This window comes from Carya illinoinensis, chromosome 6 (assembly GCF_018687715.1).
Source record: "Carya illinoinensis cultivar Pawnee chromosome 6, C.illinoinensisPawnee_v1, whole genome shotgun sequence".
NCBI lineage: Eukaryota > Viridiplantae > Streptophyta > Magnoliopsida > Fagales > Juglandaceae > Carya > Carya illinoinensis.
The window spans coordinates 37,120,605-37,137,931 of record NC_056757.1 but is presented as its reverse complement, the minus strand read 5'-3'; the positions used below and the strand labels follow the sequence as shown (position 1 = coordinate 37,137,931).

Sequence of the window (17,327 nt, the reverse complement as noted above, 5' to 3'; positions counted from 1 at the left end):
TTGTGCATTTATCAACTTTCACATAGGAAACATGAGCCATTCTTTTCTTCTTTTCTCTACATCCAGCACCTAAACCAAAGCTAATAACAATTGCAAAAGTAATAGACACCCAAAAGCTGCAGGTAAAGACATTTTAGTGATTAAAGCAAATGAACCTTTACCCATACTTGCTATACATAAATGCACAGATCAGAAGCTATGATTAAGACTAGAACCAATATCTAATGGGTTTTTCAACTTAGTGCTCAAAAAATGCGAAAAACATTGCTCAAAGAAGCTGCAATCAGAAAAACACGAAGGAAAAATATCCTAAGCCCCAAAATTTTCAATACCCATCTCAAAAAATCCATATCACAAACAAACTTTCGTGGCCTCCCTTCACCACCCTCAGTACACAAACAGAAACCATAATACAAGGAAAAATAATATCTCCAACGTTACCTGGGAAGCTACTGCTGGGCAGAGGGGTGGCCAAACAAATCTCACCAACTGGGGAAGAAGAAGCACGACTGCATGGGCGAACACAGTAGGACGCAGGGAGTTGGGTAGAAGAAGGGGCGAAAGCGGGGAGTGAAATTTTCAAATGTCACTTCTAAAGGTAAAATGTGTGTGGGTGGGAGAAGAGGATGGGTGAATTCCAAATGCGCAAAACCAGAGAGGAAAAGTGCAGCTATGAGGGAGAAAAAGGGAAATTTACTTAGGACACCTCATGTGTGCAATGGATGCAGCCAAATAGTGGCTGCTGCGTAGATTTTTCCAATTTAAAATCTTTTTCCCAAAATTATGATACTCCTATCCTCAAGAAGAATCTTGACACAATATTAGCCCATAGCAAGTTCTGTAGGCATTAATTGGATTCCAGGGGAGTGAGTGAGAGAGAGATGGCAATTCTTCTTCCTGTGGACCTGAACTTTCCACTTCCTGCTTCAACAACTTTGCTTAGTTTCTCTTTGTCTTGTTCCATTTTCCAGAGCAATAGCACAATTCTCGTCAAGTCCATCCCGCTTTTACTCTCAAACTCCAACTTCGCGTTTCCATTTCCAGGCAAAGTAAAACCCTCCCCATTAATCCCACAATGTTTGGCTGCCCAAAAAAAAACCTTGGGAGTCACATACTCTATGTCACTATATTCGTAAAAGTTAAATTTATCTGTGATATTGTCGTAGGTCCTAAATTCAAATTCAGGGAAAAGGGGAGAAGTGGTAGATCGAGGATCACTCCTTACTATGCCAAAAATTCTGACAAGGAAGTGAGTTTACGACTTACTTTATAAAATAAATGTCGAAAGTTTTTTATTTTTCATTTTTCCAATATTTTTATATTGTGTGTTTTGAATGTTCTACGTAGAAGTCTACAATTGTGATGGAAAAAAGCATATCGATGATTCTTTTGGCTGGGGGGAAGGGAAAAAGGATGGAAGTGAGTTTTCGTCTTTGATTTTAATTCCGATGGGACTAAATTTTTTTTTAATATCTAAATCCCAATACTTTGTTTAATTCACTTTTTTTTTAAAAAAAAAAAAGAAGATATCTTTATTACTTAAGCAAACATGTTACAAAGTTTTAGCATGTTACAAAGTTTCAGCAGAAACTACTTGCTTAATACAACTTGGGGTCTCCTCTAGATCATATAGATCAAATTCACTTAAAAGGACATCTTGGGTTAGCAAGTGTACTGCCATATTAGCATCTCTTTTAGTATGACAACATTCCAAGATGCAAAAGACCTTTTAGTACATTTCTTGTATCTTCAACTATTAGGCCTCCTGGACTCCAATTCTCAACTGGCTTCTGCAGCTTTTCGACCACCTGAAGAGAGTCACCCTCTAGATTAAATTCATGGATACCAGCTTCTTTACTGAAAAAAAGCAGCCATCATCAAGGCATAAGCCTTTGTAGCATATGGTGACAGTTTAAGGTTTCTTTTGGCTCTAAGTGTGCCCAGGACTCTCCCATAGCAATCTCTAATTATAGCTCCAATGCCAATTAAGCCCCTTGAGGTGTTGATAGATGCATCCCAGTTGAGTTTATAACGTCCCTTTGGTGGCTTACTCCATCGTTGAGCTGAGGGACTAGTTCTGGATACACCCGCAGGGTCAGTAGCTTTGATGGCCTTGAAGCACCTCAGGTCAATATTAGCTTTTTGGATTATAGTATTTTGGTGCCTGAAAACTTTCCCATGCACGAAATCATTTCTCCTAGTCCAGATAAGTTTTGCAATCATGCCAGTTTCTTCCAATGCATGCTGAGACAGCCATTCTAGCATTTGTTTCCAAATAACCTTAAAACATGAATCTTTTATGGATAGTTTTTGTAATTGCCTGCTTGCTTGTCCCCATACATCTCAAGTTGCCCCACAACTCCACAAGACATGACATGAAGTCTCCTCCTCTAGGTGATAGACTGGGCATAAGTTGTCCTCTCTGATTTTCGTCCTAAACAGGTTGCTAAAGGTGGGCAAAGCCTCGATGCAAGCCCTCAATAGAAACATCGTAACCCCATTTGGTACCTACAATGTCCACATTGACTTCCAAAAACCATCTTGAGCTGAATTGTTTGAGGTACAACCCTCTAGATTGGTTTGTAACTCTCTATGAAGGTGGCATGCACTTCTTACTATGAAGATGCCATTTGATGTGCCTCCCCAACTCAAACGATCCTCTCTACTACCCAAACTTCTGGGGATGGTCTTTATGATGTCCACACTATCTTGTGAGAATAGGTTATTTAACAAGTTGTCATCCCATTTTCTCAAAACTGGATCAATCAATTTAGCCACCAGAGTTACTGCTATTGTATCCTTCCTCCAGTGGTTTGGAGTTAGAAAATGGGGTCTTGGCAGCCACCGATTCTCCTATATCTTGACCTTAACCCTATTGCCAATTCTCCAAAGTAGGCCTTCAATAGATTAAGTCCAGCTTTCACACTCCTCCAGGCTAGGGAAGGTCTTTGCCCTATTTTTGCATTCAATAGGGAGCTATGGGTAAAGTACATCTGTTTTACGATTTGGGCAGGAAGGGATCTAGGTTTCGTGAGAACTTGCCAATCCTATTTTGCTAAAAGAGCCAAACTGAAGTTTTTGAAGTTTCTGAATCCCAAACCACCTTGACCCTTTGGCTTTCTGAGTTTGTCCCACTTGACCCATTGAATTTTGAAATGGTCCTCATTAAAGCCCCACCAGAATTTCCTTAGAAGCTGGTCCAACTTGCTTGTAATAGACTGAGGGAGGAGAAAGATCCCATGGTGTAGGTGGGAATAGCCAGCAGGATAGATTTGAGTAAGACTTCCTTTCCAGCTACAGATAAGCAGTTTGTCTTCCAGTTGGTAACTCAAGCCCACACCCTATCAATTAACCCATGAAAGGATGTAGTCTTGGCTCTTCCCACCATGGGAAAAAGGCCAAGGTTTTTCTCAAAGGAGCTAGTTGCCTTAACCCCAGCTATCTGTAGAATAGTTCTCTTGTTTTCAGAGAGGGTGTTCTTGCTGAAGTAAATGGATGATTTCTCCTTGTTTAGCATCTAACCAAAGGCAAGTTCATATTGTTTCAGCATCCTCATCAACCTACTCCATTCAAAGGAGTTGCATTTGCAGAAGATCATGCTGTCATAAGCAAAGAAGAGGTGATTGACTCTAATGGGGCCTTTTTCCATCGGGACACTAGTGATACTTTCATCCCTCTCTACCTTGTTAAGTAGACATAATAAACCTTCTGCACACAGAATGAAAAGGTAAGGGTAGAGGGGGTCCCCTTGCCTTAGGCCTTTAGAGGGCTTGAAAGAAGCTTGAGGTTCCATTGAGAAGGATGGAATATGAGACTGAAGAGATGCATTTCATCACCAAGGAGATCCAACTGTTTTCAAATCCCAATTTTCACATTACTAAGGACAGGAATTGCCATCCCATACGGTCATATGCCTTACTCATATCTAGTTTGAAGGCCATAAAGCCTGATCTTCCTTGCAATCTGGTTGTCATTGTGTGGACTTTATAGGCCACCCAAATGTTGTCTGTGATGGCACTACCTGGAACAAAAGCACTCTGATTCGGAGAAATAATGTTAGGCAATACACATTTGAGTCTATTTGAAATCACTTTAGCTACAATTTTGTATAATATATTGCATAAACTAATAGGCCTAAAGTCAAAAACTCTCTTGGCCTCTTTAACCTTTGGGATGAGAGTAATGAAAGTATCATTGGCTCCCTCCAAGGAGCCACCTTTGTTTAGAATGTTAAGAGCATAGTTACTAACTTCTTCCCCAACCAAGTCCCAGTTTGATTGATAGATTAAGGCTAGAAATCCATCTAGTCCTCGAGAGCCTAATCTATTCATCTGAAACACAACCACCTTGATTTCTTCTACTGTGAACTCCTTCACCAGATATTCATTCATCTCAGGAGATACTTTCTGGGGCATATCCTCTAGGCATTTTGTAATACCAGATGGATCCGATGTGGTGAAGAGATCATAGAAGAAAGATGAGAAAATAGACCCAATCGGTTGCTTTTCAGTAATCAGTGACCCTATGCCATCCAAGACTTGAATAATTCTATTGGTGTTCCTTCTTTGAGTGGCATGTAGGTGATAAAATTTTGTGTTTTTATCTCCCATTTTCAGCCAATGTTGTTTAGCTTCTATTTCAGATCTTCCTCTGCTAGGGACTTTTCAATCTCACCTTGTAACTTGAGAATAGAGCTCACTTGATCCCCTCTGGTTGCTTTTCACTTAGACTTGTCTTTTTTTGTTTGATATCAGCAGGAGTACTTTTGTTTTTTGTAGCATTCCACTTCTTAAGAGCTGAGCTACAATTACTCAGTCTTCTATTCATCATGGTGGCATAACTGTCACCAGAAGCTGCTCTCCCCCACACCTCTTTAATAGTTGTAGCACAACCCTCCTTCAGGGTACACGTTGCTTCAAACTTGAATATTTTAGAATTATGCCTTCCCTGGCTTCTTTTATTAGCTAAGGCAAGGTGCAAAGTGAGTGGTTTGATTTAACAGTAGGGTTGACAGTGCAGCAGGCTTCCTTGAATAACTATAGCCAAGCTGGATTGGCTAAAGCTTTATCCAATTGTTTTCTGGTGAAATTTTGTCCATTCCTGTTATTAGCCCAAATATATTTTAAGCCTAATGTCATAACCAAATTTAGGGAACAACATTCAAGGGCATCTATAAACCGCTCCATCTGTTTATAAGGCCTGAGAGGACCTCCCATCTTCACATCTTGACTAGTTATCTCATTGAAATCACCACAACATAGCCATGGTGTTAAATCCACTAGTTTAAGTGATTTTAAGAATTCACAGCTACTACTTTTAGTGGTCTCAGGATGACCATAGAATCCTGTGAAAAACCAGGAGGTTGTGTCTGGATTATTTGAAATATGGGCACTAATATGCCATCTACAGTAGTTATAGATGGCCACCTTAGCTTGATTTTTCCACATTAATGCAAGGCCACCACTACTCCATCTGCTTTCAACAGCCAAGCACACTTCAAACTTCAAGATTCTACTGACTTCTTCCACTCTTGCTTTTAGAACAGTTTGTTTACACGAGAAAAATCATGGATGGGCTCTTATCCTTAACTAGGAGGTTAAGGAAGTTAACCATCCGATGGTTCTCAAGTTCCTGGCAGTTCCAGTTGATGAGGTTCATGGTTCTTGGTAGGGCTGTCTTGCAGCTTCTGGGAGTAACATTTGAGCATCATCTTTGTTGACATGGTGGAACTCAACACGCATGAGTTGTAGTTTTGTTTTTTTGGTTTCATGGATATTTGAGATATCTAGCAAGATTTACTACAAGTTCTTTTCTTTGTGGCGTCTGTTGGGACAGTAGGGATACTAGGACTTGAGGAGGGAGGGTCTTGAGCTTTCCTTTTTCAGGTGGACTTCCTAGTTTTGATGGAGTTCTCAATAGGGGCCTGGTGTAGAGGGGTGCTTCTGTTATGCCTTTTTGAGACTTTGGTGGAGGGATTGGGATGGACCTCATCGGTTTCAAAATCTAAGGTTTTGGGGTCCTGGTCCATGTCAACATCTGGACTTTTTCCAGGAGGTGAAAGGGTTGGTTTTGGTAGGGTGGTTTGGACTGGCTTATAGGTTACTATTTGCCTAGTATGGGGGTATTTGTACTTTACTAGATACCAGGAGTTAAATATCCGTACTCAATTGCGTTTTATCTAACAACTTAGATAAAATTGTTAAACAATAACTAATATATCATTTTACTTTTCTTTCACATGAATATATAACTAGAAAGTATATATTTTTGCAGTTCAAGGCAAAGAAGGCACTTCGAATATAAATATTTCTCTTTGCTTTTATTCGTCAGAAAAAAGTAAATGATATAATTTTTCTCTATATGATTTATATTTATTTTTCTTATATTTCTTTAAAAAAATACACTTACCTCCTCTTAACTACGAACAAATTTACAACATCCTCGGATCTTTCAATAGATGGCTTGCCCCCGATACTAATGTGAACCAATTGAAGTATTTTGAAAAGCAAACTAATTCTTTGGTTTCAGTTTGGTCAGAGGGATATTAAACTGCTATAGAAGCTTTGGTTCAAAAATATTGCTTCACACCCCAAAACAACAGAGCTGCGCATGGGTTAAATTTGAGATGGAATTTACCTGTTTTTTTTTTTTTTTTTTTTGTCTTTATCATTATTAATTATTTGGGAGGCATGGTGATGGGGAAGGTCCACATAACTTTTTTATTTTTGATTTTATTTCAAACTAAAGGCAATTGAAGATAGCTTCGCTTAGAGTTATCAGGCCAATGTAATTCATTTAGTTTAAGGTTTCCATATGACCTAATGCATAGACTTCAGCTTTCTTCTTCATGCTGGATGTCCTTTTTTAAAATCATTCATTTTACTACTGCTTGAGGGAATAATTGAAATTGCATTCAAGAAAAATATGGTTCCAGAGGCATGTATGGCCCTTGTTGTTTGGATTTTTTCCCTTTTATTTTGAGATGGCAAATTGTTATGTATGTATATTATATCTACCCCTACACACACAAATAGAGTGTTTGTAGTAAGCTTGAAAATACACAGCATGTGCTTCCATTTTCTTCCTTTGTTCATAGTTTGTCTATTTTGCATGTGTGACATGATAGTTTTTTAGTTGTGGAAATAGGTGAGCATGCCAAAGCAGTATCTTCCACTTTTAGGCCAACCAATTGCTGTGTATAGGTAAATTGCAACAACTTGACTCAACTATGAATGTTTTTTGGCCATCACATGGATTTGGCTTCTGATTCTTCTAGAGGTCTAGAAATCCATCCATGTATCATCGGGAGCAGTATTAGGAATCTTTTACTTTTTTTGGGTTGGGGGGGTTGTGGGGGCTCTACAAGATTAACATGCAACTCAAGATAAACTCAAAATTCACACACACACAAACGCTTTTGTATTTTTCTCAAAAGCCAAGTCTTAATTTTCTAATAGAAAAATAAGTCGCAAGTCATAAGTATATTGTATGCAAAAGTTATCAACTTCGATGGATGTGTAAAAATAATTTTAAAGGAAAACTAATAATCTTTTTACATTCTAATAATTTTAAAGAAGTTTTCTAGTATAGAAAAAGGATAAAAATATCCCAAAAAGAACTTATCATATCAAACTTATGCCTGACAACTATTTGTCATAGAATAGAATGGATCCATTTATATCTTGGGAGTGAAATTCTCAGCAATTCTTTTTCATAAAAACTTCCAAAATCTATTAGAAACTCATCCTTTGTTGTATTACAAAGTCTTGTTTTCACAAGTTTTATCACTGAAAAGGCATGCTCCGTGGTTGGTTTAGAAACTGGAAGAGTCAACCCTAGGTCACTCAAGGATGCAAGTACTCCCAATTTTTTTTTTTTTTTTATTTGCAATAGAGGAGGAATTGAGAAAACCATGGTGAGAAGAGTGCAGCAAGTTGGTATTTGTTTGATGGTTTTTATGTTGAATTTTCTTCCATAATCTGCCTTGCTTATAATATATTATAAAAACCACTAATGTACTGATTAATAACTATGTTGAGTTTTAGTGGAGCTTCTATAAATTTTTTTAACCTGCTCATAAATTGATGTAGTAGCTTTCTGAAACTTTTCTATACTTTTTGGAGGGCTAAAAGAATTCTTTTGGGGGGTCCTGAAAGCTTGCTTAAACTCTGAGACGGACCATAATTCGTGATATCACTCTAGTTACTGTTGCAGTCAATGTGGTTAACACGAAGAGGCTTTTAAAATGAATGAAGGTTCAAAATATCAGAGTGCTAAGTGTGGGCGGAACAAACTAATTGCATCAGTTTGTTAACAATTTGCACTGTGAACCTTACATGACTAAAGACTTGGCCTGGTTCATATTTTGTAATTCTAGGTGGAAAGAATCCTTTGGTGGTACTCATATGTAGGTCTAGCTCCTAGGGCAACATTAGGATGGTGTACCTTATGTAAGTTTGATTTGATTACAAAGTCATTGCTCATCAATCCTTAGTCTCGTGTTCTTATGGTAAAATTATATGCAGTTTGTACACTTTCTCACAATTGATTCAAGTGAAGGAAATCATTGTGGTTTGTGATCCCTCTTACAAGGACATTTTTGAAGGTTTTATCTGTGTGTGTGTGTGTGTGTGTGTGTGTGTGTGTGTGTGTGTGTGTGTGTGTGTGTGTGTGTGTGTGGTGTGGTGAGTAGTTGGCTTCTTTGCATGACATCTTGCCACTTGGCTATATTTGATCCCCCATTCGCTCTAGTGCTTTAAGAGATATACAAACTGATGTTTGTCTTTTTTTAGGAACCAAAGGGAAGCTTTGTGTTGAAGTTAAATTTTGCACTCCCTAGGAAGGAAAGGCAAGATTCTATCTACAGTGGCCTTAAGGTACTATCACCATTCCACTCTAAGTTCTTAACACCCAACATATTATTGTTCTCATGAAAGGTCGGCAAAATGTTCAAAATATCATAGGCTCAATTTTGAACGGACATCAAACAACATTTGGTTGCTAAAGGTGTTGCCCCTCTCTCTTTGCTAATAAAGTTCAGAAATATGCTCAAGGAAAATCATGATCTTTCTAGCTTACCTTAAACAGCCCTATGAAGATCTGCCATAAATTGTTTTTGTTGTTGCTGCTTTACTTTTTGTTGATTTGTTAATGAACTTAAACTAATTCTTAATACCATAAAATTGTAGTATTGTGTGTCTATGTTATCTTTTTGGGATGGTCAAAATCATGATCCAAAACATGATTGTTGAATAATTTTTTTCTTTTGAAGTAAATGGAAAATTTTATTAACAAGTAAATAGACATAGTCCAAGTATACAAGAAGTATACAAGAGAAAACACCTAAATACAAGCTAGGAAGTAGAATGGGTGAAAAGCAAATCATGAAGATTATCTCCATTCAATACAAGAGCTTTAGCCCAAATACAAAAAAACTCCCTAAGTGCTCCCATTGAATGTTCTTTATCTTCAAAGCATTGCTCATTCCTTTCCAACCATAAGCACCACATTAAACATGAAGGAATCATCTTCCGTATGGCAGCAATGCAATGATTCCCCTTAAAACCTTGCCAACCTGCTAAAAGGTCCACCACTTGCTTAGACATCACCCAAGCAATATCTGTCCTACCAAAAATCTCATCCCACAAAGTCTTAGCCACCTCACAATGAAGAAAAAGATGGTCAACAGATTCACCATCTTTCTTACACATGAATCACCAATCCACAACAAATAATCCATGCCTTCTCAAATTATCCGTGGTCAATATTTTTCCAAGAGACGCCAACCAGCAGAAAAATGCAACCTTACTAGGCACCTTAGATCTCCAAATGCACTTCCAAGGGAATTTATTGACACAATGACAAGTTAATGCCTTGTAAAAGGTGCTAACCGAAAATATGGAATTACCACACCAAGTATCCTTCCAAAAATTAATCCTAGTTCCATCACCCACCTTGTATTTAACATGATCAATAAGTTCCACCCAACCATTTCAAATAGACTTCCACAAACCCACCTCATACACTCCTCTAACTTCATAAGAACACCAATTCCCCCACATCCTCCCATATTTAACATCAATAATGTTTATCCATAATGCATCCCTCTCAAGGTGATACCGCCATAGCCATTTTCCAAGTAAAACTTTGTTGAAAATCCTCAAATTTTGAACCCCCAAGCCTCCACAAGAAACCGGAGAGCAGACCTTATTCCAACTTACCAAGTGAAACTTTCTTTTTCCCCATTCGCACTTGGCAAAAAATTCCAAAAAATCTTTTAAATTCTATTGGCCACCCTTGAAGGCAAAGGAAAAAGAGAAAGGAAATATGTTGGAAGGTTAGACTACGTACTCCATATCAAAGTAATACTTCCCCCTTTGGACAAATATATCACTTTCCAACCTCCTTTCAATCTTTTCAATCACACCATCCCAAATTAACAATTCTTTGTAAGGAGCACCCAATGGAAGACCAAGATGTCTCATAGGTAGCAATGAGACCTTACAACCCAAGATATTAGCTAAATTATGATCTTGCTGAATGATTTAAGCCTAACTAAGTGCTTTGGATTCAATGTGAGAGCAGTGAATCTGATCCCACATTGTCTGGGAGGGCGAAGTTACTGTTTATAAAGATTCCAAGGGTTTCAATTATGAAGATTCCCACCCAACTCTTTTGGAATGTAAGTCTAGATGTAGTTTAGGTTTTCTCTTAGTCCTTACAAATGGTATTAGAGCTAATCTCCATCAAACGTATGGGGCTTGAACCTTGCCTTGTACAGTGAACTGGTTTGACGAGGGCATTAGAGATCTAAAAGGAGAGACTGTAATGCCTCAGATTTAATATGAATGGGATATCATATTGTTTGGTTGAGAGAAGATATTCCAGTTTATAATGATTTTAAAGGGTTTTAATTGTAACATTGACTTATTCTTTTAAAATATAAGTCCGGATGTAGTTTGGACTTTCCTTCGATCATTACATGTAATTGTTTGTAAAGTTTGTTCTTTACCAAAGATTAAATTCAATTTTGCGGCTTTTTGAATCGAATTTGTCGAGTCAAATTGCTGAAAGTTCAACTATTTCAATATAAACTCACATGAATTCATGATACCTTAAATATGTACTAATACTTTTAGAACATGTGAATAAAGAAAAAAACAACTTTTATTGGAATTTTGCCTGGATCCCCTATGCTTTACTCTGATGTGGATTCGTGTAACACTCCCTTCTTTGTAATTACAATTTAAAAACGTCAATTACAATTTAAAATGAACTGATAAAAAAATTCTTTGTACGAACTGCCTGTCGGTTAATTTTTCTCATTTGTACTTGAAATATGATGCATGATTAAGTATTTTATTGTCATTTGCTTCATATTTTATACCTTGTAATATATTCTGCAAGGAATCAACTTTATTAGGCAATAGAAACTGCTTTTTGATGTCTTCACACAACCATGATATAACACTGATATGTCATGGGAACTATGTTATAATTGGTTTTGGTGATTTGTTTATTGTAAATCAAATTTAATTGCTCATTGGAGTGGCATTCAGGGCAACTCTAAGATTGCAACAATATGGAAGATGGTTCCAATATGTTAATGGTGGTGAATCAGTTACTTGTGGGGTTTTGGGGATCTGTAATTTGAGGCTTTTTGATAAAGCTCTTATAGGAAAGTGGCTTTGGAGTATCAATTAGAGTGGGATGCGTTATGGAAAAATATTATTGATGTTAAATATGGGAGGGCTTGGGGGTGTTGGTGTTCTAATGAAGTTGGAAGTGTGTTTGGTGTGGGCTTGTGGAAGTACATACAAAATGGATAGGGGGAATTTTTTAAACATGTTTTGTTTAAGGTTGGAGGAGGAGATAGGATTCGCTTTTGGCATGATCTTTGGTGTGGGGAATTGGCTCTCAAGAATGCTCTTCCTTCCCTATTTAGAATGACAAGGGACGAAGACACCACTGTAGCTGATTCTGTATCTTTTTCCAATAATATTCCCCAATGGAATGTGAGATTTATTAGAGATGTTCATGATTGGGGAAGTGCTGATTGTTACTGTCTTTTTCAGTAGACTGTATGACATAAAAATGGTGTAGGGAGGAGACAACAGAATGTTGTGGCAAGATACTGGAAATTCAATTTTTTCTGTTAACTCTTATTATAAAGTGCTGACATGCCATTGTGTTGACCAATTCCCTTGGAAGTGTATTTGGAGATCCAAGGTGCTGACTAAAGTTGCTTTTTTCTGCTGGTTGGTGTCACTCGGGAAGATTTTAACAACAAATAATTTGAGGAAGCGTGGTATAATATGCCTGGACTGGTGTTATTTGTGCAAGAAAGATGGGGAGTCGGTTGATCATTTGTTTCTGCATTGTGAGGTGGCAAAGACTCTTCAGGATGATATTTTCGCAGGTTAGGCGTAGCTTGGGTGATGCCCAAGAGAGTGGTGGATCTACTGGCTTGTTGGCAAGGATCTATGGGCTGCCATCACATTGCTGATATTTGGAAGATGATTTTTCTATGCCTAATGTGGGGTTTATGGCTAGAAAGGAATGGACGTTGTTTTGATTACAGAGAACGCTTGTTGGGAGAATTTAAAGAGTTTTTCTTTCGAACTCTTTACTTTCGGGCAAAAACTCTTATACTGAATGGGGATTTTTTAAAAGTTCCTTTTTTAGACTTTGCTAGTTCCTAGTTCATAGCTTGTATTTAGGTGTTTCCGCTTGTATACTTTCTGTGTACTTGGGCTATACCTATATGCTTGCATTAATAAATCTCTTATTACTTATAAAAAAAATATGTTAATGGTGGTGTATTTGGTAGGAGAGGAGTGAAAGAAGCTTTGAAGATCGAGAGCGGTCAATGGATGAGCTTAGAAATTTATTTTTCCATACTTTACTACATTGGTTGATTGTAATTGATTTTCATGGCATGACTTTAAATGAATTCCTTGTATCACTAAACTAGCTTGCTTAGGTGTTGCTTTTGTATAAGTCTCGTATATTTGTGCTCTTGACTATTCTTATTATAAATAAAATTTTGTTTACAAAACTTTTTTTTAATTGCTTATTGTTAATGTTTACAGGCAGTCGATTCGAGTTCAGAGCTTGTTTGCATCCCTGATTCTGCAAGACCTTTAGTATCAACAGGAGATATTGAAAAGATTGGGCTCTAAAGAACTTTGTTATGTGCTTATAGGAAAAATATAGTTGTAAGCACAATTGTGCTCTAATCTGTGCACCAATATGATGTGATTAGTCAAAAAGTAGATTTTATTAAAAACAGTGTTAATTTAAATTTTAAGTATGAATGAATCAATATTGGTACACAGATTAGTACGCGACTGTGCTTGTATTTAGCAAAACTCATGCTTTTATAGTGCATTGGATTTTGTTGTTCAAATTACTGATGGTCAATTAGTGAACTTTTTTTTGGGAGATATACAATGTTGCTTTTCTTCAATCATCACTTTCTTGAATATCAATTATATTTTCTTTCCCTGCCCTTATTGAATCTTGTACTTTGCAAGGTTATCAATTTTAAGAAATTTTTTTATTGAGACAAGTAAATAAAGCATAGCCCAAGTACACAAGAAGTATACAAATGTGCGAACGTAGTTTCCAATAGGTTTAATAATTAATTTCACACCCATATCTTAAGTGCACTACATGCTGTCTCTTGGATTTTGGAGTTTCTTGATTGAGGATTCCAATTCAATATCTTGGTGTTTGTGACTGTTGCTTAAATCTATACTCAAAAGAAAAAACTGGGGAACCTTGCCATTTAGTTTCTTACAACCACTGCAAGTTGCGAAATGAATGATTTGATAGTCACACTAGGAAGAAGTTAAAACTTGGTCAAATATGCCAAATGTATAAATGATCTGCAATCTGCATATGTTCCAGAATAGTTAATGATTGGATGCTAATATTGCAAGCATGGTAGGCATGCTAAAATATATGCTGTAGCTGGAAGTGGAAATTTATTTAAACTTGAAAATCTAATGTGAATATTAGAAGACAGATGACAACTTGCCTGACGTTCCAAAATTGGCAATTTTTTAGGGTTAGTAGAAAAGACCATGTATCCATGTAATTAGTGGAAGCGATTATCAGACCTAGTTGCTACACCCCCTTGCATGTCTCGTGGTAGGTCTCAAAGACGTCAAGGAGCACAGCAGATTTCAACCACACACTAGTAAGATGATATCTGAGAGTATGTATTATATTCCCCCCTTCTCAATTTTCAAGCCATCTTCTGCTTTTGGTAAAACAGAAGAAACACCCCAAACTATAACCTCATTCTCAAACATACATTCAAATTGTGACTTGCAACAACTCACCCTCTAAAATACAAATATCTTTTACATGTTTGTCTCCTAGTCAGTAGTGATTGAGAAATCTTGGTGCTAATAATTTAACCAGAAAAATGACTCGGCCCTATTAGTATCGCTTGTTATAGTTTTGGTCTATTCTGGATTTTCTTATCCTTTCTTCTGTTGGGTGATTTGGCCCTAGTTATTGTTTCCTCCTTTCTAATTAGTTACATTCTATCGTATACACCCTTTAATCTTGAGTTGCACCCCTTTGTGCTATTAATGAAATTTTAATTACTTATAAAAACATTTTGCTGGGTCAGATGAGAGAATGAAATTGAAGGTTAAATGACATTGGTGCCCTCTATTAAAAGGGCTTGACTTTCTATGAATCCTCTTGAAAAGAGTGGTGCCTTCATGAATGGATTCGATAAAGCATCCAAGTTCACAGATTTGTCTCCATGGGATCCATGGCTATGGCTCCCATGGCCACCATGGCAGGATGAGTTGTAATTGGTCACCATTTTCTTTTAAAGTTTTGTTAAGTGGAGAGCAACTATAAGGTTTTATTATAGCTAGGGGTAATATTGTCTAATTCAATGTTCCAACCTAACCTGGGGGCAGTTGGTAATAGTTGTGTTTTGCAGTGAGTTAACAAGTCATAGGTTGGAGGTGTACTAATTTCTTTTCTCATTCCAAAATATGATTGTCAAGGTTACAGAATGTTTAAGACTGGTCAATTGTTTTTTTTAGGTTCTTAAAGATGGTTGGCTGAATGGAGCGGCTGTACTTGGTGTTCCTGTAAAAGCAACGATAAAAGAGATATCAATTAATTGTAGAGAGTTACTGAAATATCTATAGGTTGTCTTTGAGCCCTTTTTTTGTCTTTTCCCAGCACTTTACTTATCTAAAATAAGAATTTAAGTTGAAAAACAACTATTATAGGCACTTAAATGGTTAGACAAAGTCATCAATTTGACCTGGTGAATGGTGAGACATTTTTCATAACTTTTGTGCAGGCTAATAGCCAATCCTTTGTTGTCAGAACTCTGGACAGGAAAACGCTTTGGGAAATCCAGACTCCACAAGTTTAATTTTGATATTATGTAGATGTTTTATAATTGTGTCAGTGTAAATGAATGCTATGGATATTTCTGGGTGAACAGGTTGAATAATAACATTGCTCCCTTTTCAATCTCTTTTTACAGGTCATTAAACCCGACTTGCTTAATAAAGGTTTTGAGCTAGTAAATAGGTACTGAAGAGCTACCTTTTATCATCATTCTTACTTTTCTGCTGGTTGGAATGTACTTAATAGCTCACGATGCATATTTCATGCACTATTCGACATAAATCTAATCTTACCTCTTCATTAGATACAAAAGATGCTACAGTACATGTTGATCCATCCACTTGCAGTTTTATTGGGAAATGCAAATTAGTTTGAATAATAGTAGGTGATTTATGAGATCCCATATTACTTGGGAATGAGAAGTTTTTGCTCTTTATAACGTTCCAATGGAGCTCTAATTATATTATTGACTAGTCCTTTTGGAGTATAGGTCATGTGGTCTGGGTCTTCCATTGGAGGTTTACAAATGGTATTAGAGCCTATCCCAAGCAGAAATGTGAGATTTGAGTTGTGCCACCTACAACGAACTAGCCCGACGAGAATGTTGAGAATTTAAAGTAGGTAGATTGTGACACCCCATATGATAAAGATAAGGGTAGGTGGTAAATGAGATCTCACATTGCTTGGAAATGAGAAGTTCTTGCTCTTTATAAGGTTTCAATAAAGCTTCAATTGTATCATTAACTAATCCTTTTAGAGCATAGGTCATATAGTTTGGATCTTCTATTGGAGACCTTTTAGAACATAGGTCATATAGTTTGGATCTTCTATTGGAGAGTTACAATAGTCGAGAGTCATGAAGGATCTTGATGTTCAAATGGAGTCCCATGGTGTTTCAGGTCATAGAAACATCGGAACATCAATAGCATTAGTGTACATATAAATCAACAAATATATACTAGTTAGTAAGAAACTATAGCCATTACTAAATAGTCAGTGCATATAATCCAGTAAATATGGCTACTTATATCCTCATCTCAATGCCTCTTTTTTGTGCCTATGCAATGCATGCTTCTTGGTTTAGAACATCTCTTTCTTCAAGAACAACCTTGGGTGAGGAATTTGTGGGCTGTAATTGTTCTCTCTTCAAAATCTACATGTAATTGTACATCTCAACAGAGGAGGACTTGAAGTCACTGATGACGTATCTATTGTGGAGCACCTCAAGCATCCTGTATATATTACCGAAAGATCTTATACCAACATCAAGGTACTGAAACTTAAAATGCTCTATGATATTATTCTTAGAAAGTGATTTATCAAAAGATTTGGTAAATAGTTTGAGTTATGGAGCAAGAAGACAATCTAATCTGTCTAGATCATAAATCAACTGGCTGAGACTGTTTTGCAGGTCACAACCCCAAATGATTTATTGCTTGCAGAGAGAATAATGAGTTTGAGCACTAGAGTGTCATCTTAGAAGGCTAGACTATATGGGCTTAATTTGTGTGTCATATTGTTGTAGAAATGGCATTTTCTTTTAATAATTTTGAAAATTGTTGGGGTGAAAGAATTTCTTGACTTGAGAAAAATCCTCGTGCTACCCTAGGATTACATACAAAAAAATGCCATTATCTTGAAGGCAGTCCAACACCACTACAAAAACTACCCTTGTGAATTCCGGGTTTGTTTCATACCCCGAATGCAGAATGTGTTTATTGTGTACGTGGACATTTTCTTTCCTTGTTCTTAAGGTGTTGATTGCATTGGTAAGCTGAGAGGATTTAACAAAGTAGGCAAATAAAAGGAATTTTCTTATTTATCTTTCCTAAATATAAAGCAAGTTGAGCAAACATGGCAAACATTCTCATGGAAGGACTCCGAATCTAGCCTTGTGGGAATTAAGGTTTATGGGGAGAACATATGTCTTCCTC

General features: G+C 36.9%; 1 protein-coding gene across 1 annotated transcript; it reads left to right on the top strand.

The window, feature by feature from the left end:
- The first annotated feature begins 881 nt into the window (after window positions 1-881).
- LOC122312834 (2-C-methyl-D-erythritol 4-phosphate cytidylyltransferase, chloroplastic-like) lies at window positions 882-17,019 on the top strand. Its single transcript, XM_043127479.1, has 12 exons — window positions 882-1,044; window positions 1,167-1,249; window positions 1,348-1,419; window positions 7,147-7,202; window positions 8,526-8,616; window positions 8,793-8,876; window positions 13,092-13,167; window positions 15,073-15,163; window positions 15,349-15,409; window positions 15,530-15,576; window positions 16,573-16,663; window positions 16,805-17,019. Exons 1-12 carry the CDS (start codon window positions 882-884, stop codon window positions 16,871-16,873), a joined length of 984 nt encoding a protein of 327 aa, XP_042983413.1. The 3' UTR covers window positions 16,874-17,019.
- Window positions 17,020-17,327: the final 308 nt, after the last annotated feature.

Bases quoted from the DNA above. Each gene is read 5' to 3' on its own strand.
- LOC122312834 (XM_043127479.1), top strand. From the start codon at position 882: ATGGCAATTCTTCTTCCTGTGGACCTGAACTTTCCACTTCCTGCTTCA. The intron at 8,877-13,091 runs GTACTATCACCA...TAATGTTTACAG, and splicing joins CTATCTACAGTGGCCTTAAG to GCAGTCGATTCGAGTTCAGA. The intron at 15,577-16,572 runs GTACTGAAGAGC...ACATCTCAACAG, and splicing joins GGTTTTGAGCTAGTAAATAG to AGGAGGACTTGAAGTCACTG.